The sequence below is a fragment of the Hetaerina americana genome, unplaced genomic scaffold, assembly GCF_022747635.1.
Source record: "Hetaerina americana unplaced genomic scaffold, ioHetAmer1.1.p SCAF_1, whole genome shotgun sequence".
NCBI classification, from domain to species: Eukaryota; Metazoa; Arthropoda; class Insecta; order Odonata; family Calopterygidae; genus Hetaerina; species Hetaerina americana.
Window position 1 is genome coordinate 120,045,717 of NW_027286069.1, and position 25,676 is coordinate 120,071,392.

Sequence of the window (25,676 nt, forward strand, 5' to 3'; positions counted from 1 at the left end):
TATACAATAATTTATCTGAGAAAAGACGATCGAGGAGAAATATTTGGCAGTTGAAACTTCCAATTAATCTTCTTCCGCATGCAACTACAAACCCTACGCCAAGTTCCACCAATCATCTCGAATGGTCTTGAGTTCTCTGTAGTGGTTCACTTTCCGATAAAACGCAATGAGCCTTCACATTCTATTGAACTAGATGCTACGCTTTTGAAATATGGGGTAGGAGGCAAGCGGGGGGATTTGTTAATTTGCCGTCTAGGAATCAGGAAACCCTCCATGTCCACACGTAAATCAAATTCGGCAGTTTCCTTATAAAGACATGCATTAAGGCTTTGGGAAACGTGCGGCTCTCAGGAAATGGCCTCGGTCCTCCCTTCTCCGGTCCACGTGGACACGAAAACATGATGGAACGATCAGGAGTTGCGCGCAAAGCGAAGGCGGTTGGTGTATGGTTCCCGACGTGCTCCATCTTACCTCGTGACTTAACCTCCAACACGAGGGCTAAAACGGAACGTGTAAGGACCCGACACACTGTGCGTATTATTGCCCTTTGACTCCATCTCATCCTCGAATCCTTGTGTCCGAGGCGAGGGTTGCCATTGGAGCAAGTGAAATGCATTCTTCAGGAGACGGCCACGAGGTTTAACAGCTGGGAGACTTCCCTCACGCATTCCGTCCCGCCGTGCTTCTTCCCTGTGCTTGAGCATAAAACTGCGTTTTCTCTCTCTCTACATTAAGCGTAGTCATCACGTTTCTCAGACTTTCCAAAGAGTCTTTTTCAGAAATACGCACGCATATTTAAATGCATCGATAAATAGATGAGTGAGTTGATTCATCGTCTTCCTTGTTTCAGATTATGTGGGCGTTCCGACATTTCTATGAAGCAATCTTTATCAAATCTTCCTCCCTTAATCTGCCCATAATGATTACCCAACAGCCAGTTAAATTAAGTATTCCTCGTAAGTATGGGATGTCTTTGGATTCGATATTTCACCCCATACGCTCATTTAAACCGAATTACGTTATTTCAAAGTTTTTCTATGCGGTGTACGTATGTTTACGGTTAGAAATAAAGCAGAGAAATAAAAACCTTCTAATTATAGCCGTCGACACCTGTGGGAGGGGCCATTGGTTAAAGGGGAAGGGCTTAATGGTCGACTCTTGGTCGAGCTTGGGTGAATCTGAGCCTTAACACCCAGAAATACGAGAAAATGCACACGCAAAAATTACGCTCGTGACACACAGCACAGTTTCGAGAAATAAAGAGAACGCAAGAGAAAATGATGAGAGATGACGTTGCATTTCAGAGTGTGTGGGAACCCGTAAGTGACATATTTACACGATTAAACGTGAAGCTTGGTTTGTCTCATTTAAGGGGAGCGAAGGTTATCTCTTCATTTGTAATCCCCACACCCAAATAATAATAATGATAAAGATAATAGTACTCACGATAATGACGCGGCGCCATAAGGGAGAGGACGATCATTGCTCCACACAGCGCGCAGCACCTGAACGATGCTCATTTGTCAGACGTCTCCGTAAATCCCTAGCGACTCGGAGCCTTCGCGGCAGGATTCCCTCCAACACCCTCCCACACCCACGGGGTGTTCGATTCCGCCCCCCCCCCTTTGTCTTTCTCTCCCCTGCAGTGGTCGGTCGCCTCTCCCGTCCTTAAATCCCCAGCTGTAAACCAACCCCTCCTTCCCCTCACGACAACACCCCGTCCAACCGCTCTCGCCTCCCGTCCTCTCTTTGTTCAACGTCGCGCGCACTCAATCAGTGTCCCTCTTGTACGAGTGCGGGGGTCAGCAACCCCTCCCCCCCCTCTTCACCACCCCCCTGCCCGCAATCCCTACTCCATTCAGCACTAAGAATGCGAGATGAGTCGTTTGGAATAAAAGATTCGAGAAGTGGGTGGGGGGGGGGCGGCCATCGAGAAAAACAAACATTCCCGCGTTATACTTACTTAAGCGGTTGTTTTCGCTTCATCTGCCACGCAAAATCAACAACAGTTGCTGCCAACCCCAAAAAGAATCATCGGCCTCAATGATGAAAAGTTCCAACCACAGGAAATGTAATGGGCGCAGGCGGTGCTCGTGCGATCTGTGTTCACGTGTGATACGAGCGTAAGCAAATGCTCAGTGCTCAGGGCAAAAGAACTGAGCCTAGATGTTCAATCCTGGCCTCTGCTCGAATTCTTCCCTCCAGCACACCAACGGAACGTAGTCGCAGCAGTAATTAGGATATGAATTCAGTTCGGAACTTTTGATTAAATCGCATCCCAAAGGTGGACCCCCAGCAACCGCCACCGTTTGCCGCCGAATAGAGTAACCTCCGGCTCGTGGAATCATTCGAATGAAAAGGTATTTAATTATCTCACAGTGGAAATGTTTGGTAACCTAAAGGCATACTATATGCTCTTCTGCGATTCCAGAAGGAAGGACAAAAGTAAACGTAGAGGGCCAATCAAAAAGACGAATGGGCGAATAATTTAAGTAAACTCGAAACTGGTGGGGAGGAGAAGAAATGAAGAGGAAACTGGGTACCTCAAAGGAATGCATCTGGAGGAAGCGGCCCTCTTATTTGTGCCATTATATCGCCAAAAAGAATTAATTTAAACTTTGTTAAGTTGTTTATTCCGGAATAAATATTTACTGGATGCATGGAATCGTGAGATTCGATTTTGAAGATTTCTTTCCTCTACTGACGAAATTCTAACCTTCGCTTTCAAAATGAGAGGTTCCAAAATGTCCTTTGGAATGAGTGACGCGGGAATTCAGAGAAGGGAGTCTCTTGTCGCCCCTTTCCACTAACCAATTGCCTTCGGAGGCGTATTTTGAGACACGCAAATGAGGGGCGAAAGGCAGTTCTTACGTTTGATGACATAATACCTATTTATCAAGTATGGGTGGTTCTTCAAAATTTCATTTTATTCGAGTAAAATTGGCATCACTTTGTAGAAAATGAGGAGTTGGTTTACGCAACAACTATTTAATACTTTTGAGTGTAGAGTCTTCGGGAATTATTAACTGGTTAAATGGCAGGTATCCACCATTGACATTAGCATTAATCATCTCATGTTGAAAAATGGCGCACCATGTTCAACATGAGATGATTTCAAAAGTTTATGTTCTGATTAAATGTACTGGAGGATTGAATTTGGCTCGGAACCCGTTTTATTCAACATACCCTTTGGTCTATAATTGAGGGAAGAGATCGCCTCAATATGAGACCTTCTGAGGTCGAGTTTAGGTTACGGTGTCTCCAAAGGCACGCACCCTCGCCAAATAATTGCAATTGGCAGAGGACGGGAGATGTTTCTGTCCAGTATCGTTGGAATCATCCGTCTCTCAAGTGAATGACGGAGTCACTGGGGCGAGGACAAACTAGAAGAGTCTTATACATGGAACTACGCAAGCCACCGCCATTACGGTACGTGAGGAGTAATAACTCCTCACTCGGTGTCACATCTCGGAGCAAGTCTCTCCACTTCCCCATGACAAGGTCCCAGAATGACAGCTGTTTACGTTCTTTTGATTGTTTTTTAATGATTATTTTAATATCAATAATGAGTGTAGTAAAATTATCATGTGATGAAACTCGCTATGTACGACTTCTAACATGGAGCAGAGCTCTCATAGGCAAAGTCATGACCTACACCTCTTTGCCGCAAAGGACATTCAGTGGAAATTTGTCGAGCGTTCAACGAATCAGTGGCGGGGAAGTGGGATTCAATTGCGCGGCGAGGGACCACATACAGGTCGTCGAGAAAGGAACATCTTCGGAATTTTTTTTCTGCAATAAGTCGTATTTATTCTTTTGTAACTTTAACTTTAGAATGGTTATGTAATACACCTTAAACTGGTCATATAATAAACCTATTTAATATTTTTCGAGTATCAGTTTCACAAGGTACCACGAACTGGGCGTGAAACAGTTTCCCATTCGACTAAACAAAAAAAATTGACTTCTTACCAGTAAAAAAGAATATTGTAGGTGGGGTCCCGAAGGTTATGATGGCTCAGGTACTTCTAGTGGATTTATGTTATTTTATGTTCTAAATGTTTTGTTTAAATATCTATTTTAGTTCTCTCTCTCTCTCTCAAGTGGGAATCTTCCGATGGATTCCGATGAATTTGATGTTCTACATCGCACTCGGTACTGAGTATCTGCTCTCATTTACCCATAACTTCTGCCCTTTCTCATCCCAGCTCAAGCATTCAAATCCTCCTTATTCTCCCTCCATCCCTTCAATGTTTCCCTCAATGGATCGCCTTGGATAGTCATCCCGGCGTAATATGTGCTCCAAGCAACATTTGCTTCTCTTTTTTGATTACTCTCGACAGTTTACTATCCCAAACACTTCCTCATTCATTAGTCCACCATTGCACTGTGCTTTCAGCATTCTTCTAATATTGATTTTTCCTCTGAATATTTGGAAATTGTGCTGGAAATCAATAAAAGCGCCAAAAATAAATTTTTTTTCTTTTATTTTATTTTTAAAAATTTGTTTACAACTTATGATAGAAAAGGACTCTCTGCGGTCTTCCATCCATTGATTTTCGAAACGAAACACTATTGCCTTTCCCTTTCTCTTCGTTTGAAGTACACACGAGCGCATAACGCATTATTTAGCTTCACCTACTCTTAAATGAACTAAAAAGCGAGCAAAATTCATCTGCAATTACATAATACCCTGCCGCGGGAGCGTGTGACGGGAGGTGCTGGGTCAACACCCTTAAATTAGAATATAACCACATACAAAACCAAATCATATTACCTCTACAAAAATATTAATTTGTTCATGCACTCGGGCAACAGTAATCACAGGAAAGAAAGTACTTACAAGCATCAATATTTAATAACAGAATACGCGCATTCAAATCATGCTGTAGGACTGTCAAAGAGATGGGGATATTAAATAAAAGGAATAATATGCAGGAAGAAATATACAGGATATCGACAAACACGTATGTATACTTACAATTCTAGTCATCTCCTACGCGATTATTGTCGTGTGCATTTTTATCTCTAATGATACAAGGGAAAAACGAAATTTTAAATCTATCCGTTCTACAATAAATCTCCCTAATTTTACGTGTGTATGTTAGTTACTAATCCATGCATTTGCATGTAGGTGCTTTCCTTTTGAACGGTGGTGTCCTAACCACCACACCGCCACACACCCGCGCGGGGTTCTGTGCGGATGCAATGTCTAGGTGTAGAAAAGTATCGGCTGAAATATGCTCAAAAAGCGAGCAAGCACCATTATGTACGGAAAAGTTCCGAAAATATACGGGAGTATTTTTAAGGCAATTTTTTAAGCCAAACAACGGGTGAACATCGTGAGAGTTTCCAAAGAAAAATATGCGATGCTTCTACTCTCTGGAAGCGGAAGCAAGCAAGAGTGATGAGTGATTATCTCATGTCGAACAATTTAAGAATCCACGATGAAAGACCCGCCGCGCGTATTTGGAGCCGAGTTTTAGACACGGAGGACACATGCTGCCAAAATGCCAGGCTCACTCGACATGAGAATTTGATGAAAATATCAGTAAACGATTAGTATTAGATGATCAAATTTAAATGCCCTTTCACACAAATCGAAAAATCCCGACAGCGCACTCGGGATGATGCCAAATATCGACGTAGAAGAAGTATCCAAATTTCGATGCGCACAAAAGATTTTTCGATGTTTAACATTTTCAGTTAATTTCTCTGACCATATAATTTCACAAAGCATTTAGAAACACAATTTAAAGTTAAATATTAGTTCCACCTTTATTAAATATTGGTAATGACAAACGAGCAGTTGCATACGCAGGCAGCCGAAATGGTCCCCGTCCTTAATGCCCGCTCCACTATGAACATTCGGATTTTCGGCTTCTTTCAATTATCCAGTGGGAAAGGGAAGTTTGTTGATGAAATTGTTCTGCCAACAAATCATTGTAAAAGAATATCGTATGCCTCAAATTCGATTGTGGCGATTAATTTTATGCAAGGATCATTACTAAATTCAACCTTTTGTGAAACAGTTTATTTAATAAATATAAATATTCGGAAAAAGGGATGGAAATCATCCAAGGATCAATTACCCGCGCATTTACCCCTTTTGGCCAAATCATCGGTCCATTGGTGTCGCGCGATATCGAAAACAAATTCATTAGATATTTTGAATCAATTGAATCTGTCAACGGTTCTTCATGAATCTTCAACGTTATTCATTAAGTTTCATACACAACACCTGCTGCATCCATTTACGTCTAATCAATACTCCATAAGTCACCAAATGGGCGTGTGGCGGCGGGTATTAGGTCACCACCTGTAAAATAGGATAAACCCACATGCAAAACCAACAAATTTGTTCAAACCTATAGATCCACAGAGCCGTATATGTTCATGCAAACAACTTTCAAACTTACACGCATGCAAATACATGTACTATCAACGAATATATGCCTGCAAATGGAATAAAAATCTTTCCTATAACGAGCAAGCTAGAATTTGAAAAGTAAGAAGGTGAAATTCCACTACCCCATGGACGTGCAGCGGTCTCCTCCCCAGGGCAAGGACACAGGTAGGGAATGTGACCTAACGCTGCAGGTAGCGGGAGGGTCCCCCCCGCGGAGAGAGACGAGGGTTGGAAGGGGAAAATAAATAAAAAACAAAGGAGGGTAATCAACACTGTAACGAGCACTACATTATTTAATGGCATTCTAATGCGACCATGCGGAAAGAAAGGGTTTTGACAACAAAACATATTTGGGTTAGAATTAATTATTCCCTAGACGCTGAGGGTGGCAAGTGGAATTTCTGCTATCTATAACCCTGCAGTTGCTATCCAGTATTATTATTTGTATTGTCCGTGGGAAGAAGGAGTCCTTGAGTCTGCTAGTTCTGGCATCAAATTCCCCGAATTTTATGTTCATGATCGAAGTGACCAATATATGTCGGAGTGCGAATAGTTTGCGATACCTCGGATCTGAATTTATTCACCCTAGTTTTGTAAAGTTTTTCTTCTAATGATTTCGGACCCAACTCCAGAAGCAGATTTTCGTTTTATCATAGCAGATTTAAAAAAACGGAAATATGAAGCCAATAGTTGGGCGCTTACCATCAAATTATCAGTTTCATTTTAATTTAATTTGAATTTTGAATGAGTACATTTTTAACTACCGATTAATATTAAGTTTTTCTTGCCTTTTATTTATCAAACTAGTCCTTAGAAAAGGAGTGCAATAATTTTTTTAAGAGCGCCAAATCTACATACTGAGATTAAAGTAGAAGGTTTCATATTGAACTAAAAGTAAGCTACGTGCCGATGCCTTGAATGTTCTATTTTCATGATTTCATTTTTTCATAAAGTAACCTGCAAAAAAAGTGGTTCACATTAATTATTTAGCCTTTCACGGCCTTCGACCTCACTGCTGACGTCTGCTTCCTAACATCGAATCTTCCGAAAATATTTACCGAACTCGCAAGTCAAATTACACAAATATTTGAACTATCTTCCAGAATCTTTTGGAAAGTTAATGAAACAAACGGGAAAGCCAAGGACCTTGTTTTCATTCCTTTCCGAAATCATTTAGTCCGTATTGTAAGGTCTTTCGGTCACATTCGCGCGAATATTTCTTTTTACAGATCTATGAACACCTTAAAGAGTCTCCACTCCAAGAAGTATTCTTTCCTTAGGCCTGGAACTTATTTCGACGAAAACTTCTCCATCTCCGGGAAGTTAAAAGGATAAAACTTAACAAGTAGACGGGGAGCAATGTAATTAACTCACTGAAATAGCCCGAATTTGTTGCTTTAGGAGCGAGCAATAGTGGAGTAGCCAAGTGCAGGAGGGAGGGGAGCTTTCTCTCTCTTCACCCCTCGGACGGCATCCCGTTAAACTGACCGAATGCGCAGGCGCCTCGCGCATGCAAGTGCGACGTGTGTGTGTGTCGCTGGAACCAAGCGCGGGCCGCACTCAGAGCACCATGATGTGCTGTCGAGAGACACCCACGCCACCTCAAACGCGGGGGGTGATGGAACGCCGTATGGAGTTCACGGATAGAAGCGACGTTAAAATATACGAATGTAATTTCCCTAAAAGCATTTGTGCACTCAATTCAGAGATGTAGCACCATTCTCGTCTCCATGGAGAAAGAGAGAGAGAGGGGGTGGGAGAGAGAGAGAGGGACATGCAGCTTCCCTCTCATGCTCGAAATGAAATGAAAGAATGCAAATTCACATGCACAAGTTGCCGTGCTGGAGCAACCCTCTTTAGGAAGATGTAGAATATTTATGAATGTAAGCATGGGAGAAATTGGATTTAGAGACAAAGCACATATTGAATGAGGAGTACGATACCCAATGAAAGTCTCGAAGGAATGAGATTTGTAGGTAGTATTGACTTAGCCTCACACCCAGCCTAACTTGAATGGTTTGCGGGTGTGAGGGTTGATGTCACTTACTTCGGCATATCCGGAGACAACCCATTGGCTGAGGTTTAATTCGGGGGCCAAGGTCATCTCGGAAGACTAGCAATCTTTCCCTCTTCTCACGCAGTCACTGCCGGAGATGCTCGTCCGCTTCCGTCGCAATCACTCTCCCCGTCTTAGCACTGAAGGAGGCCTGGGAATAAACACAAAACAAAGCCACGAGTCAATTTCTTTCGAGGTTAGAGCCCACATGAGTGAACCAATGGAACACATATTTAAATAAGGCAATTAATCTACGGTTGCAATGAAAAAAACCCATTCCGCCCTATTATTCCAAGAGGTTACTCCCCGATTATGATTTTCTCTCAAAATACTTGTAGTGCAATAGTCTGTCGTCTGTAACTCCTCCATACATACACACGCATCTTTTAATATTATCTAGGCGGAAAAAGGGACTATTTAGTCTTTAGCTCGCCCCAATTAACACATTAAATTATTATTAATTATGAATTCTATGGTCTCGGGCTCAACTTTGTGGAGGTTCATGTTGTTTAAATGAATATACTTTGTAACTTCCACACAATTTTTATAAAAATAAAAAAAAAATTGTGTGGAAGTTACAAAGTATATTCATTTAAACATTATTAATTATATTATCTATGTATACTTTGCATTGAATTGCTCACACATAATTACTGATTTCATTTTATCCTAATAATGTTTCTCTTTATTTTTATTAATAAAATATGATGCTTGAATGAAAGTGATTAACTGCATGGATACATATAAATATTCAACAAGTCATATAGCACCACTGGCTGCGATCTTGTCAAACCATTCTTTGGTTAACAATTTAGTATTTTTATCAGAGGATATCGCGCACCACTTTTTTTCTAATTTTCTAAAATAAAATAAGAAAGACTCACATACGAGTGTGTACTCTAATTAAAAACGATAGAGACGAGAAACATTTTGGAAGTAAGGCCACTGATTACAATATTCTCAGACTGTACTTTGAATTATTTGAGTGAAAGCAATGCAATCCTAACAGACTGTTTTTCAAATTAGATAACGGAAAATGTCAAAATCATTAGCCAAATAGCTTCTGTCTATGCATCTAAATACGGAATTACGGACTATTGAACAATACAACTAAAAGATAGGCTCCGTTTTAATAACTTTTAATTTTGATGCGGCTGAACTTTGCGTATAATTTAATGCGTTAAATATCCCCAATAGCGAAAGTCATTTAAAGGGCAATAATTCTTTTAAGCTGACTGACTAATTCTATACGGGTCGTAAAAGGACTCCTAATAAAACCCAAGAGACGGCCGCCGCATTATCGGGAAAGGTTTGCTTTGATTAAATATCATCATCTCTCAATATACTGATGTTAGAGTTTCAGCTATCTATCCATCGCGTGGATTCAGATTCGATTGAAGAAAAAAACCTTTGTTTAGGAAAATGAAAGCAATGAGCATGATCGACTCACGAATTACCCGGTAATTCAAATTAGATCAAAATATTAAAGAATTTTAAAATTTTGGGAATACCTAGGTCGAGCATATTAACAAAAAACAGGAATAATAAACCTAAGAGAATTGGCTGAATTACAGTGGCTAGTCAAGTGAATCGCCATGACGAATATTTAAGTTCGATTTCCTTGAGTAGTTGGATCTCTTAGGGCACTATTTTATTAAATTTCAGTTTGGAAAAATAAAAATGTCAGCGCTGTTTACGAAAGCAGCTCACGCTGTGTGTGTCGGATGAAACCATGAATAGCAAACGGTGCAAAACGCCTGGCGATGGGAGATTTACGCCGGAATCGGACTTTCCCCAACCCTTCCTTTCATGGCCGGGAAATATTTAGACTGGAAGATGCTGCCTGCATGCCATTAAATTAGCGGGTAAGGGACGAAAAAAAATCACAATCTAACTCCACTCCAAGACGTTTCATTGACCTTCCCTCGAAGATGTTGCAATGATCTGTCAAGTTAGATAAAAATACTATTATATATTTTATCTTTATATAATTTTCTACGATTCAATATCCTAATTGCCGGATATTAAATGTTTGCAGAGTTCGATCGATCAAGGGTGAGAGCATCGGCACCTTTAGTCTGTGGTTCGAGCCTCGGGAGAGGAAAACCTTTATTTACACTTGTGACATGCTCTATTCCACCTTCCCCACCATTCCTGTGTTCGTATTTTACATGTGTTCCAATTCATTTTCCTTACATATTTTCCCATGTGAATGATTGCATATAGTTAAACATTTTATATATATATATATATATATATATATATATATATATATATATAAACACGGATGTAGATTTGTGGAATATAGAGACACAAAGAAAGGACACTCACAATATGTTATTTGACGTTTCGATAGCTCGGCCGTCGTCTTCAGAGACTCTGAAGACGACGGCCGAGTATATGTATATATACGTATATATATATATACGTATATATACATATATATATATATATATATATATATATATATATTCTGGATTCAAAAGTAGCACTGTTCATGTCTGCTATTTGTTACCGTATTGTTCGTAAATGATATCGGGGGATAGATGTAAATGATTTAAACTGTGAATTACTTTGGAAATTCTCTGTAAATAAAAAATTAACTATGCTTTAATTTCCATTAATTAATCATATGCTGGAATAACGCTTTAAATGGATGAATTGAATTAAGCATTAATTGATGCCACATTAATTTTTGGCTTTCTTCTAATTAATACGTACAAGCATGTATGAATTTAAGCATTAAAAAGCGAAGGTTATAGATCCCATTGCTAAAAAAGCAATGGAAATAATTCTTTTAAAAAATATTTAAAAGGAGATAAACGACCCCCTTCAAGGAGAATTATTCGACTTATGATTTAACATAAAATAAATCAGATTTGGGCGAAATTGATTCACAATAGCAGATTATCAGGGTAATGTTTCTCTGTCGAATGAGTATTTTGATATAATTTTCAACTGAAGCATTGAAATAAGGAGTAATTAGAAATTGTTTCAGAGGAAGGGTCAATAATGACGTGAATGGAGGAACGAAATGAAACCGCTATAGTGAAATGAGCCCTCAATTGACTACTGATGCCCTGAATTTCACGCATGGATTTCGATTAAATGAAAGAAAAATCCTTATTTTCAATTCAATTATTGAGACAATGAAGAAACTTTTTAAATGTAATAGGGATTGCGAGGAGTCGTTTGGAGACATCATTAAAGATGGTATAAGTGGATTTAACGAGTCGCATAAATTAAAATTCCGCTTGAAACGAGACCGGAATGTATTTACGAAGTAATATAAATGATTCTCGATTACCAAACATTGCAGTTATTAATTCATTATTAGTGATATAATGATATGTATTCGTGGAATAGGTGCGATAAATTTTAATTTTTTTTTTCAAAATGTGTGTGCATATCGAGTACAGGAATCTAAACCAACTATTAATTGGTGTGGGTTTCAGTATCAACGTTCCATGATTTGCGGTGCGATAACGGAAAACAGGACGACGAAACATGACGCCAGCACATCACGCGTCGCACGGATTAAAGATATTTCAGCGTAAATAGGCTGTTGCTTAGTGCAAGGGATCCTTCCTTGACAACTCAATGACCGCATAAAGATCGGCACGTCGATCTTCGTTTCAGGAGAGAGAAACAAGCCACCGATGTCTGTTGTCGTAAAGGCCGAAGTATTTTCCTTGAGGACACGCCACCGACCGGCCACTAATCAAGGGGTGTCGCATAAAGGGACAAAATAATAAGAGAGAATCTCCATCCAGGCAACCCGCGATACGTAATATCTGGAGTGAAGGCAACACCCGTAAGGTTAGTTCGCCTCAGGAGGCCATCCTGGAATTGGATGGGCTCCGGGTTGGTCGCGAGCGGTGCGACAAGGGACGGGAAATCACACACATCTTCGTTGAGATAGCACTCACTCGCAGTCATCCGTATCCCATTGCGAAAAACGCAACACTGACCGAACAGGGCGTTTCATGGCACGCATATCGGGGAAATTGGTGACAAATAACACCCACAGATCTCAGTGTCAATTACGTTTCCTGGACAGCTCAAGAGGTTCGAGCATCCGCCCGGCAAGTGGAAAGATCCGGTGTTCAAGTCCCGGTCAAGAATATACTTTTACGCTTGGGCTCTGGTTCATTCCGCCTTCCCCTCCTCTGTTGTGATCATCCTTTTTCGGTGTTCCTATCCACTTTCTTGATATCTATTTCCATGTGAATAAAAAAAAAAAAATAAATAAATAAATAAATATATATATATATATATATATATATCTTCGAAATGGAACTCTCTTCGGCGACGCACAAATATATGAAAACAAAGATATAGATTTTTAGAATATAGAAAGGACACTCACATATTGTGAATGTTCTTTCTTTGTGTGTCTATATTCTCAAAATTTACATATATATATAATAAACATAATATATATATATATATATATATATATATATATATATATATATATATATATATATATATGTTTGGGCCAATATGGGAGGAAGAGGCTATATGGGCTGATTCGTAGTATTTATGAGGAAGAAATCTAGCTGGAAGACTTTGTGAGATCAGTTTTAGTTCCTATTCCGAAAAAGGTAAAGGCTACATCATGTGAGGGCTACAGGACAATAAGTTTGATATCCCAAGCACTAAAGTTCTTCTGAGGATCATAAACAAAAGGATAGAGAGTAGGGCAAATGATTACTTAGGGGATGATCAGTTTGGGTTTTGGAAGGGGAGAGGTACGCGTGATGCCATTGCAGTAATGAGATTATTAATCAAGAGGAATATAGAATACAACCAGGAGGTACGAGGGTCATCCGGAAAGTAGTACCCGTTCGTGCCGCATGAAGTGCTGACGACGCGAGTAGCCGCTGGACGAGGTCAGATAGCTTCAGTGGCTTGTCTGCCTTTTCTGAGCCAAGTTGCGTGACGCTAGCATTGCCTGTGTTGTTTCTGTGATTGTTTACAATGTTTAAAAAAATTGAGAACGCCGCCAGTTGTGAAGTGAGGGCAGTGATTAAATTCCTCAATGCAAGAAACGTTCGCCCATGTGATATTCATCGCCAATTAAAGGAGGTGTATGGAGACAATGTAATGGACGAGTCGTCTGTTCGGCGGTGGTGTCGCAACTTCAACATGGGGAGGGGGAACACACACGACGATGAGCGTTCGGAGAGACCGTCTGTCATTACAGACCAACTGGTGAGCTCAGTTGACGAATTCGTGAGGAACGATCGGCGCGTCACAATTGATGACATCTGTGAGCATTTTCCCAATGTTTCTCGAACAATTGTTCATGAAATTGTTAAACACCATCTGCATTATGCAAAAATTTGTGCAAGATGGGTCCCTCGCGTATCTCAATGAGCTGGCGGCGAAGGACTATGCAGCAGGAATACAGAAACTTGTCACACGTTATGACAAATGCCTTAATTTGCTTGGAGATTATGTTGAGAAGTAGTTTAAAGTATCCTCTTTCAAATAAAATTTTTTATGTTTGTTAATATTTACTTTTGTGTCTTTATTTCACGAACGGGTACTACTTTCCGGATGACCCTCGTATTTGCCTGTTACGTAGATTTCGGAAAGGCGTTTGATAGAGGGAATTGGGAAAAACTAATGAGTATATTGCAGAAAATAGGAATAGATTGGAGGGAAAGGAGGCTAATCCGCAACCTATACATGTCTCAGACTGCTCAGGTGCGGGTGGGAAACGAGGAGTCTTTATGGGCAGTGTTAGGAAGAGGTGTAAGGCAGGGTTGCCCATTATCACCGTTACTGTTCAACCTATATACAGAGGAAATGATTAAAGAGACATGGGAAAAACTGGAGGTAGGAATGAAAGAGGGGGGGATATTCGTAAAGTCAGTTAGGTTCGCAGATGACCAAGCTTTAGTTTGTCAGTCAGCCAAGGGAATGCAGGGATTGCGAAGGAATGCAAGGAGTGAATTGGAAATTCAGTCCATCAGGTACCTGATGATGCCGCAAGTCGGTGAAACGCGTTGTACCGTATAATAAAATCTGTGGAAAAGTACGAGTCTTTCTTTTTAGTATGGATATTAAATACTTCCACGAAGTGAAGCCTGGAACAATAGAATATATCCTTTCTTGATACTTTCCAATTTTCTTCGACAGAAATTAGCCCTTTATCATCCTCCATAATTTCCTTTTCCGCCTTTTTGTGCTCCTTCCTTTTCAATCCATTTAATGCTTTTATTTTCCATGTTTTAACCCGCCGTCCCTGCTCTATCTTTTTGCAACGTACGATACATAACAAGTAAATTGTTATCAGAGTCCGTATCCGCTCTCGGGAAGTTGTGCGAACTTATCACACTGTTCCTAAACCTTTGTCTTACCAGAATATAATCTAGCTGATACCTCTCTGAGTCACCTGGCATTTTCCATGTATACCTGCGTCTTTTGTGGTGTCTAAACCAAGTGTTGTTGATGACTAACCCCTGTCTCCTGCAGAACTCAACTGCTTTCTCCCCGCGATCAATCCTCATGCCTAAACCGTAGTTCCCGCCTCATCACCATCTCTTCCTTCGCCTACCGTCGCATTCAAATCCCCCATCACTATCAAATGTTTCCCTGCAGGAACACCCGCGATTATTTCTTCTAATTGATCGTACATCCTATCGACCTCCTCTTCCGTACAGTTGCTCGGTGGCATGTATACCTGAATAATAACCAAGTTCGTCGGTTTTGCTTTCATCTCTGTGAGTAATATTTTGTCTGTTACCTGTTCTACGTTGACTACGCTTCTTCCTAACTCTTTATTTAATACTATGGCAACTCCTCGTTGGCTCTCGTCCCCACCGCTGTATATTATTCTATTATATACATATATATATATACATATATATATATATATATATATATATATATATATATATATATATATATATACATACATATATACATACATATATATATACATACATATATATATATACATACATATATATATATATATATATATATATATATATATATATATATATATATATATATATATATATATATATATATATATAATGGGCTGACACAATATAACACAAATAGAATAGAATAGCAACATTTAAAAGGACACTCACACGGTAAATTGTTCAAGAGAGTGTCTCTTGAAGAAGGCCTCTGAGAGGGCCGAAAGCTCGAACAATTTACCGTGTGAGTGTCCTTTTAAATGTTGCTATTCTATTCTATTTGTGTAATATTGTGTCAGCCCATTATCGTGCCGCTCGTGTGAGTTTTTCCGTACTATCGTTTCCGTACAATGAATGAAACATTATAAGCCTTTCGAATAACACAGGTATGGGTACTTTGACGATATGGAACCTAAAATCCTTTTTATTAATTTTATGCTTTAGAAACCATAATGAAAAATGTTTCAAGTTAACCACCCCTCTACTTTTAATTGTGCATATTAATCAATATTTAACCTTTTAATATTTTTTAATAACATTAAGTAAAACGCATTATCGTAGAATGCCGAGCAAAATCCTGTTACTCTGCGTCATTCGAGAGGATGGGTGTCTGAGAATCATAATTCCATCAATTCATTACTCATTATTCATCCGAAATCACGCTGCCATCAAAATATGCGCCGCAATTACCCTCCCCATGCTTCCGATCGCTATCACAAAGGTTAAAAGATCCGACTGACACGAAGATCATTCACCAAAGAGTCAGATGTGATGTATTTCGCGAGCTTGGGGACCCAACGGCATTAATCAAAATGATTGAAATTGGCACTCCACACTGTACGACTGAATTTAAATTATGAATAGATGTGTATGACGAACGGCGTGAGAATCGCAACTGTTACGACCTCATGAAACATGATCTCAGAGTGCAAAATCACCATGCGCACTGATTGAATGGTTCAGAGCGGTGATGAGCTTTTTGTCATTCCGAGATTGACTACCCCGCTGGATCCTGCTGACCACTTACCACTCGCCCAAAATGCGAGAGAGCTACTGCCGATGGCAGTTGATGATGGATGGCCGCTCCACACTCGAAGATGAACGCAGGATGTAGATTGTATATTCGCATGTGCCGAGTACATCTGGTTAATCGGGTACTCAGAGGAGAGGCTTCCATTGAATGGTGCAAACCATCTGTTGACAGACAATCGAAGGATTGCTAAAAGTAAATCGCCTATTATACATATAGTATGCATATCAATTATTCCCTCCCACACTATATGCCCTAAGTAAATTAATGCAATCATTACTTTGAAGGTCGACTTTCTTTGCTTACTTCATTCATGCTAGCTCGGAATTAACGCACAAGATAAAGGTCGAGAATTGGATGCCTTAATCTAGATATAAACTATTTATAAGTATTTCACAATTTATCAATAGACTTACTTCCTTTAAGGATTTCACAAAATGAATTAAATCATTTTTTTCGACAAAGGATAACCTGTGAAAGGTAAAACTGTCAAATCAGTCCTCTCAAGGGAATACTACACCTATGTTCTCTTATTCCTCTCTTGAAAATTAAAATGAGTGTTAAAACAAAAGCGCAAAGTAAATAAGAAACAAGCAACATCAAAATGACGCGTGAAACTCCGATGATTTCATTTCTCTACCACAACAACTGCCAAAATGGTACAGAGCTGTGTAGGAAAAGATTGGAACACATGAACGGAAAGTGATCCAAAGAATTTAGTTAGGGTTGCAGCAACAGCCAAAGACGTTCAAAATCGAAGGAACATCCAGGGACCAGATGGAGGCATATGCGTGCGAAAAAATTAAGTAACCCATTCTTTAAATGTGGCGAATGTCAATATTTAGAACGACAAAGCAAAGTAAACCCCTCGGATTTTTTCTTTTTATGGAGAAAAATCATAACACTTGGACATGCATATACTTGGCAGAAAATCGTGTTCCTGAATTGTACGGTAGTAAGGAAAATTCAAGGAGTCAAGAAACTGCGAGAAAATAAATCAAAACTGGTTCCATTCAAATCCGCTGATCACGGATCCGCATGAAGAGGGAGGTCCAGGGGAGGGGGGGGAACGGGAGGAATAGGTCAGGTCATTAACTAACATACCCTTATAATGACTGTTCTTGGAAATTTCCAACCGTTCCAAGGCAACTAATCTCAAACCCTTCCTCTACAAATGTACAATCAGAGGAACAAAGTCGGGAGCGTAGTCATTGTACATAAGGCGCTTGGCAAAATGGAAGAAGGATTTTAGTTTTAGAACAAGCGTGGTGTTTTTTCACACGCAAACTGAATTTCCTCCAGGTTTGTCCAATGTAAATAGCAGAGCACTCACAACACAATACATGCTCATATGCAATATAATCCTCTCTTTTCCATGATGCGAATTTCGTCCTTGCCGTTGGATGAATGGTTCCCTAGGTTACCTTTCTTATAGAAGGCTGGTGTTATTTTGTTCCATGGAAAGGTTCTGGTCACTTTACGGGATGAATACCCAAGAAAGAGAATTCTTTTCCATTTTGAAATCTCTTTCTTGGGATTGATTTGAAAATGGATGTGACTGCTATTTTTTCTAATTTTTCCGATGCAACTTTCCAACTAATTGGGAGCAGAAACCATTATTTTCAGCTATCATTTTTATTATTGCCATTCTTTTTGGGTATTTTGTGGGGACAAGGGAATGCTAGTCCAACGGTGGACCATTGAGTTGAATGCCTCTAATTTATGTGGGAAATAATATCTTGACGTGGAGTGAAAGATATAATCCGTAAAAGTATCTTTCCTGAAAATGGAGAAGTCCATTTGCGGATTATTTTTTGTTAGTGCAATTTCTAAAAATATAATGGACTCGTTAAGTTCTTTCTCAATGGAGAATCCAATGTTTTTGTCCAAGGAATTCCGAAATATCGGGAAGCTGTCGAGTTGTCTTTGTGAACCTGCCAATATATCGTCTACGTAACAGTGCCAACAGACTATGTTTTTCTCCAAGTAGTTGGAAGAGGAGAACGGAACACTTTCCATCTGGTCCATTTAGATTTCCGCCAGTGGAGGAGATACAGGGGATGCCATGGCCAGACCATGGGTTCGTAAGAAGTACTTCCCGTTGAACTTGAAATCGTTCTGAGATACGCTTGTTTTTTGGGCCAAACACAACTCACTTATCACTGGGAACGGGACACCTTTCCGAAAAAGGATTTCCTCTGCTAACTGGAGGGCTTCTAGGGTGGGGACACTCGGAAAGAGGCTGCAGACGTCGGGTGAGATGCACTCGGGAGGGAGGACTAACTCTGTAAGGCGGCGGGCCAGATCGGAGGAGTTTCTGATTCAAAATTTTGGGGCGAACTTGGAGTGCTCCTTGAAGATGGTGTTTGCTCTTCTTGCCAGGTGTTGATTAGAGGCCGAAACATTGGAAACCGCCGTCCTGATGGGAATATCAGGTTTGTGGGAGACATCGGGGTGCTGAGGGTTTCATTTGCACTAACCTACATATGCTCTTCGGGTGGTTGGAAAGTCACGGAGCAGGATTTAGTTGATAGTTTGCACTCTTTTTGAAATTATGTAGTTGGATCACCTTGGACTTTGACAATACTGTTGTCATTCAAGAACACTTCACACTTCCTAATAAAACTGTCTTTTCCAAGAATCAACTCCGAATTTCCTTAATCAGCCTTAAGAATCCAGAGGTTTTCCGAATCCATAGACTTCTTAATGGATTTCAAAGCGGCCAACGCCCAAAGATTGTCTGTGTGATTGAAGGCTGGCTTTGAGTGATACTTTTCAAGTTCTCGAGCGACGGGCTGCTTGGCACCTGTTACCTTTATCTCCCCACCTGACGCCATACCCAACCGCCTTCTTCCCCTCCCCCCATTCACACACACACACACACAACAGTTTCCCTTCTCTTTCCCCCCCTCTTACAAACACCTCCCGCCCCTCCTCTTCTCTGCCTACTATTGAAAGCTCTGTGTCTTCTGTACTTTACCCGATGAAGACTTTTTAAGCCGAAACCTAAGTCGTGTATAGTAAAATATATGTGGAATGACCGAGTATTCCTTTTCCGATACCGTGATGTGGATATATCGATAAATAGTCGGATGCAGAGGATTTCAGAGTTTGTAACGCGTTTAAAAAAATTCCGGAAATATATTGAAGGGTTCCAAATAAAAAAATGAGTTTTTTCAACAAACAAATAACACCAGTACAAAAGGATGCCTTCAAGCTCATGACTCCTTTCATTTTTTTAAATTTTTTTTGTTCTTATACTTTGATATAAATTTAAATGAATCCAATGGACTTGAATTTGCTTGTTAAATGGAGAGTAATTATTATTATTTTATAGATAATAATTTACTGACCGTGCCTAACATATATGTCTTTCACGGTTTTTGTCCTATCAAAAAAACGTAAATTGTAAAAAGAGGTCTCAGCGTAAATAAAGTTAAAGCTCCAGATGAAGAGTAATTTAAGAAAAGTGATTGCATTATACCTTGCTTCCATTTGTTAGTTTTGCATTTTTGATTTTTTTCCGATATAAACCCTGGGTAAATTGTCATTTTATATCGCACGTATTAATATAAACCTTCTATTCCTTGACACACAAAATGAAATGTTCACGATGAAATTTCTAATTGACCTAAGAAATTTTAGTGACATAATGCTCACATGGATTTATACAACAAATTTCTGCATAGCTGAAAAGAAATTTGAAGTCGGGGTGACAAATAATGCCAAGCGTGAAATCTAGACTTGATCTCATTTTTCCGAAAGGTTTGAGTTTGAAAAGGCATTCTTTCCAGCCGGAGAGCGATAGATCACGGAGGATGAAGAAATGAAATCAAACAGAGAGCATCGAGAATGATTCTCCCACATTCCTCACCGCCCACAGCTCCAAGTCGCCTCGGCTGCCATTCCTCACCCTCCGTTCCTGGGATGTCATCCCAGACTCCCCGGTCCAGGCGGGGAAAGCCCTCCGACTCACAACTGCTCGGGACTAAACCTCAAAGCACTTCCATCCAATTCACTCAGAACGGTCAATATTATGGTTAAAATCAACACCATTCGCTCGGAAACCAGGGAAACATTTGGAAAAACTGTTTATCGTAAAAAATGAATTATTCAGAGATGAATTTGATTTTACAAAACTCGTGAAAATAAGATATATATAACATATCGCTCTATCACCTCTGTCAAAATTGAAAATCAAATTTGATTCGAAGATACTTCATTGACCCGAAATAGTTGATTTGCCGCACAGTCATCAAGGCACTCTTGTCAAAGGAATAGTCGAGAATTTTCCCAGGTGAAATTTTTTAGCATAAAAAAGTCGTGCAAAAAATTCAATCTCATGGAGAAGCGAGTATTTACCAATATTAAATGCTTTAAGACCCCTTTTTCTTAGGAAAATATGAAATATATTTTACTGATTTTGTAATCAGGTTAGATGTCCGAACAGGGTAGAGGCCATTTTTCGTAACATTTTTGAAAAAAATAACCATGACAAGATTTCGTCTCCGTGGCGCCGCTGCTCTGGTAAGAAGCCAGAGGCGAAATTTAGGAAAATTCGATTTCGTCGCCAGGAGTGACGTAATCATTTTTAGCGTCTTTGTAAGGCGTGAGGATCTGATGAGGAAATTACAGACGAAGGCGTCTCGAAGAATACCAAATTATGACCTTAAAGTAGTTTATTCGGAAATTTTAACCAGATTTCGGGAAGATGACCTCGTTTAGAGGAGTTTTCGAATAGACTAATGACATGACGCGCACAAAATTAACCAGATATCGAATAATGAACTAAAATAAAGAGCATAGAGTTGCCCAGGAAAAAAATAAAGTCCATAAAAATTAAAAAAAAAAACTAAACCTATCATTTATCATTAAAAGTTACGAGTGACGTGACAGTCCTCGAGTTCGTCAAACGCCAATATGAGCTATTCTTTGAAAATGCCCAATTTGCGACTGAGTGCCCTTCGCACGTCGGACATTTCTACGTGGACGGCGTGGGCGACGTGCATCTGCGTCAGCACAAAATAAAAAAAAGACGACCATCCAGCGACAATCTGCTTGATCCATATCGCTCGCTGTGACCTTGCCCTCTTCGCTTCACAGCGACGCCGTCGGGGGTGTCTTCTCAGCCGCACCAACCAGGGAGCATGGGGGGGGCCTCCCTTTCGGATTCCCCCTGCGCTCCGATTGTGCATCGCCTTCTCTTACTCCTCCCCCGAAAGAGGGCAGAGCCTCCCTCATCGACCCTCCCGTCTTTCAGTGCCGCTCGAGATGGCATCTCTCATGGATGTTTTTCCCTTGCTTTTCCTAGTGCCGTGCCCTTCACCTCTGCAGATTGCATTAGATGCGTCAAGTACAGCTCACCTCGTTTCCCGCAGGAAATTAAATCGACCCGCTACCACAAAAGAGACTGTGATCTAATTTCGCGAATGTAACACCCCCCAGGAGATGAACGTATTCGTTCGACTAAACCCTTAAGTCATGGACCACCAAAATGCAGAACAATCAACACATTGTATTATAACAAATTGGATATTTTATTGACCCTTATGATCATTGAAAAATTTCACGAAACCAAAACATGGCATGAGTAATTCAATCACGAATCGGGTTTCGATGCGCTCACACCATTATACGGCCCAAGTCTTTATTATTATTATCATTATTAAAATTTCGCATGTGCTGATAGACATGGTCAAGTGGTACACAAGTCAAAAGTAATCACAAAAGATAATAAATAACATCAGTCGGTTAAACACAAGTACACTTAAAGGAAACTTCCAAGCACAAATCTCTAACTCAAAGCAAGAACATCCCAATCTCATCAACAGCAAACAATCAACCAAAAATAAATAAAAAAATTGAGCGGGTACATATAATTTTGCACAACACATCAATTAAACTACTACATAAATTGCTTACATATTTTCTTAAAAGTATGCAATCTGTTACGAAAGGGCTTGAATAGTTTTGCAGGTTATGTGTTCCAATCAACAATTGTTTTATTTAGAAAAGAAATTTTTTTTAATTCGTTCTTTGTGCCCGGCATTTTACCTTGAATTTGTGGTAATTTCTCCCTATAAAATTTGGGTTCCCCGCCTCTCTCCTAAGATCTCCCCAAGCAGCCTTCTCTCCCTTCAGAAATTACTCTACAGCAACACCCTAAAGTAACTTCTTAAACACTGTCTATTTTTTATTGTCAATTACATATATTTTCGCAGGAAAACAAAGTATATTGATATCAGAATATGTGAAAGCATAAAAAACTGGCTCCATAATTCCACTTCCACTAAGCATCGCAGTTGAGTATATATTCAGATTTCATATTGCTCTGTGCAATGGACTGCCAAGTGCGATACAAAATGTCTGCTAGAAAGAAAAGCAGAACCGACGAACTTGGTTATTATTCAGGTATACATGCCACCGAGCAGCCTAACGAAGGAAGAGGTCAATAGGATATACGATCAGTTAGAGGACATAATCGCGTGTGTTCCGGCAGGGAAACATTTGATAGTGATGGGGGATTGGAATGCGACGGTAGGCGAAGGAAGAGATGGTGATGAGGTCGGTGACTACGCTTTAGGCACGAGGAATGACCGCGGGGAGAAAGCAGTTGAGTTCTGCAGAAGACAGGGGTTAGTCAACACCAACACTTGGTTTAGACACCACAAAAGACGCAGGAAAATGGAAATACAGGAAAATGCCAGGTGACTCAGCAAGGTATCAGCTAGATTATATTCTGGTTAGACACAGATTTAGGAACGGTGTGATAAATTCGCACAGCTTCCCGGGAGCGGATGCGGACTCTGACCACAACTTAGTTGTTATGAAAGGTAGCGTCCGTTTCAAAAAGATTAGGCAGGGGTGGCGGGTTATAAAATGTAATGTAGAAGCATTAAATGGATTAAAAAGGAAGGAGTACCAACAGGATGTAGAGGAAATCATGGGGGATGGTAAAGAGCTAATAACTATCGAAGGAAAATGAGAATGTATCAAGGAAGGTTTATCGAAATCCGCAAAAGACACTATTGGAACCGTTAACGCTAAAATACTAGGAAACCATGGATCACGGATGAGATGATTACAAAGATGGATGAGAGGAGAAAATGGAAGAATGTAAATACAGAGATAGGCAAAGTGAAGTACCAAGAGTTAAACAATAAATTGAGGCGGGCAACAAATAAAGCAAAAGAAGCATGGTAGAATACGCAGTGTGAGGATATGGAAAGTATTCAGAGGAAGGGTGAAATTGGTAGTAAAAGAGCTGTGTAGTAAAGAACTTAGAACAACGAAGTTGGACATAGGAAAGGAATATGACGTAGAGGACGATAGCTTAGGTCCAGGCATATTAGACGATGAGATATAACGGGCATTCATGGAGATGAAGCTAAATAAGCTTGGGGTTGGATAACATTCCTGTGGAACAAATTAAATGTTTAGGCAAATGTGGGAGGAAAAGGCTATATTGGCTGATTCGTAGTATCTATGAGGAATATTTCTAGCTGGAAGACTTTGTGAGATCAGTTTTAGTTCCTATTCCGAAAAAGGTAAAGGCTACATCATGTGAGGACTACAGGACAATAAGTTTGATATCCCACGCAGCTAAAGTTGTTCTCAGGATCATAAACAAAACGATAGAGAGAAGGGCAAATGATTACTTAGGGGATGATCAGTTTGGGTTTAGGAAGGGGAGAGGTACGCGTGATGCCATTGCAGTAATGAGATTTTTAATCGAGAGGAATATAGAATAAAACCAGGAGGTATTTTGTGGATTTCGAAAAAGCGTTTGATAGACGAAATTGGGAAAAACTAATGAGTATATTGCAGAAAATAGGAATAGATTAGAGGGAAAGGAGACTAATCCGCAGCCTGTACATGTCTCAGGCTGCTCAGGTGCGAGTGGGGAACGGGGAGTCCGGATGGGCAGTGTTAGGAAGAGGTGTAAGGCAGGGATTCCCATTATCACTGTTGCTGTTCAACCTGTGTGTAGAGGAAATGATTAAACAGGCATGGGAAGAACTGGAGGCAGGAATGAAAGTGGGCGGGAAATTCGTAAAAGTAGTTAGGTTCGCTGATGACCAAGCTTTAGTTTGTCTGGCAGCCAAGGGGTTGCAAGCATTGCTGAGTGAATTGGTAATTCAGTGCGACAGGTATGGGATGAGCAAAGGCTATGCGATTTTCTAGAAAGAAAAAGGCCAAGCTTAATATTAGAATAGGAGGGCAAAAACTAGAGCAGGTAGAACAGTTTACGTATCTCGGTAGTGTTTTGGACCAACACGGTCAAAGTACTAATGACGTAAGGAGAAGAATTGCGCTAGGCAAAGAGGCTTTCACAAGGAGGAAGGAGTTGATGACGGGGACGTTGAGTAAGGAGGTTAAGAAAAGACTCGTAAAAACTTTGATGTGGAGGGTAACTATGTACGGCGCGGAAACGTGGTCATTGAAGCAGGAGGATAGACTTAGACTAAAGGCTTTTAAAATGAGGGTGTGGAGAAGAATGGAGAAGGTGAAATGGACAGAGAAGAAAACAAACGAGGAAGTACTTGGTATGGTGGGCGAAGAGAGGGGTTTGTTGGGAGAAATCCTATCGAGGCAGGAAAAGTGGATGAAGGAGGTATTGACCGGCAGCAGGATGTTGAAGACTGTAATTGAGGGGAGAATGTTAGGCAAACGAGGAAAGGGAAGGAACAGGATAGGGATGTTGGACGGAATTAAGGGAGGAAGAAAGTACTCAGAGATGAAGAGGGACCTGATATAGAGTAGGATGATGGATATTGTGTTTTGTTAGGAGTAATAAAATATTTGTATGTAGTTGTGTCCCTCCAATAACCTACCTTAACCGGTAGATTACCTTAAAAAAATATATCAAGTGAAAGCGAAATGTTAGAATTACTTCGTTAATGACATATTATACCAAAATAGTCCACATTATTTTCAATGGTATCGGGCTCAAACCATGTAGGCATTTCTCATGAGGAAGAAAACAAATTTAGTAAAATTCACCAAAAATGTTTTCAGTAACATGGTACTACCGGTTCCATTGCATAGGTAACCTAGGTGGGGTGTCTGAAGATGTCACCTGTGCGATGAAACCGATAGTACCATATTAATGAAAACATTTTCGGTGAATTTTTCTAAGTTTTTCTTATGCCTCAAGTCAAAACTACTCTTAAAATGATATAAAGAAACAAACTAACTCTAATTTATACTGCAAAAATATTGTCTCCGATTTCAGCTGTG

The 25,676-nt window shown here is 40.0% G+C and overlaps 1 protein-coding gene across 1 annotated transcript in view; it reads right to left on the reverse strand.

Annotated features, from left to right (window-relative positions):
- FMRFaR (FMRFamide Receptor) overlaps nucleotides 1-25,676 on the reverse strand; it is a 514,845-nt gene that overhangs the window by 105,677 nt on the left and 383,492 nt on the right. Inside the window, exon 2 of the mRNA XM_071595760.1 lies at nucleotides 8,457-8,616. Coding sequence (XP_071451861.1) covers nucleotides 8,457-8,513 — 57 coding nt within the window. The 5' untranslated portion in view covers nucleotides 8,514-8,616. The remainder of the gene's footprint in view (nucleotides 1-8,456; nucleotides 8,617-25,676) is intronic.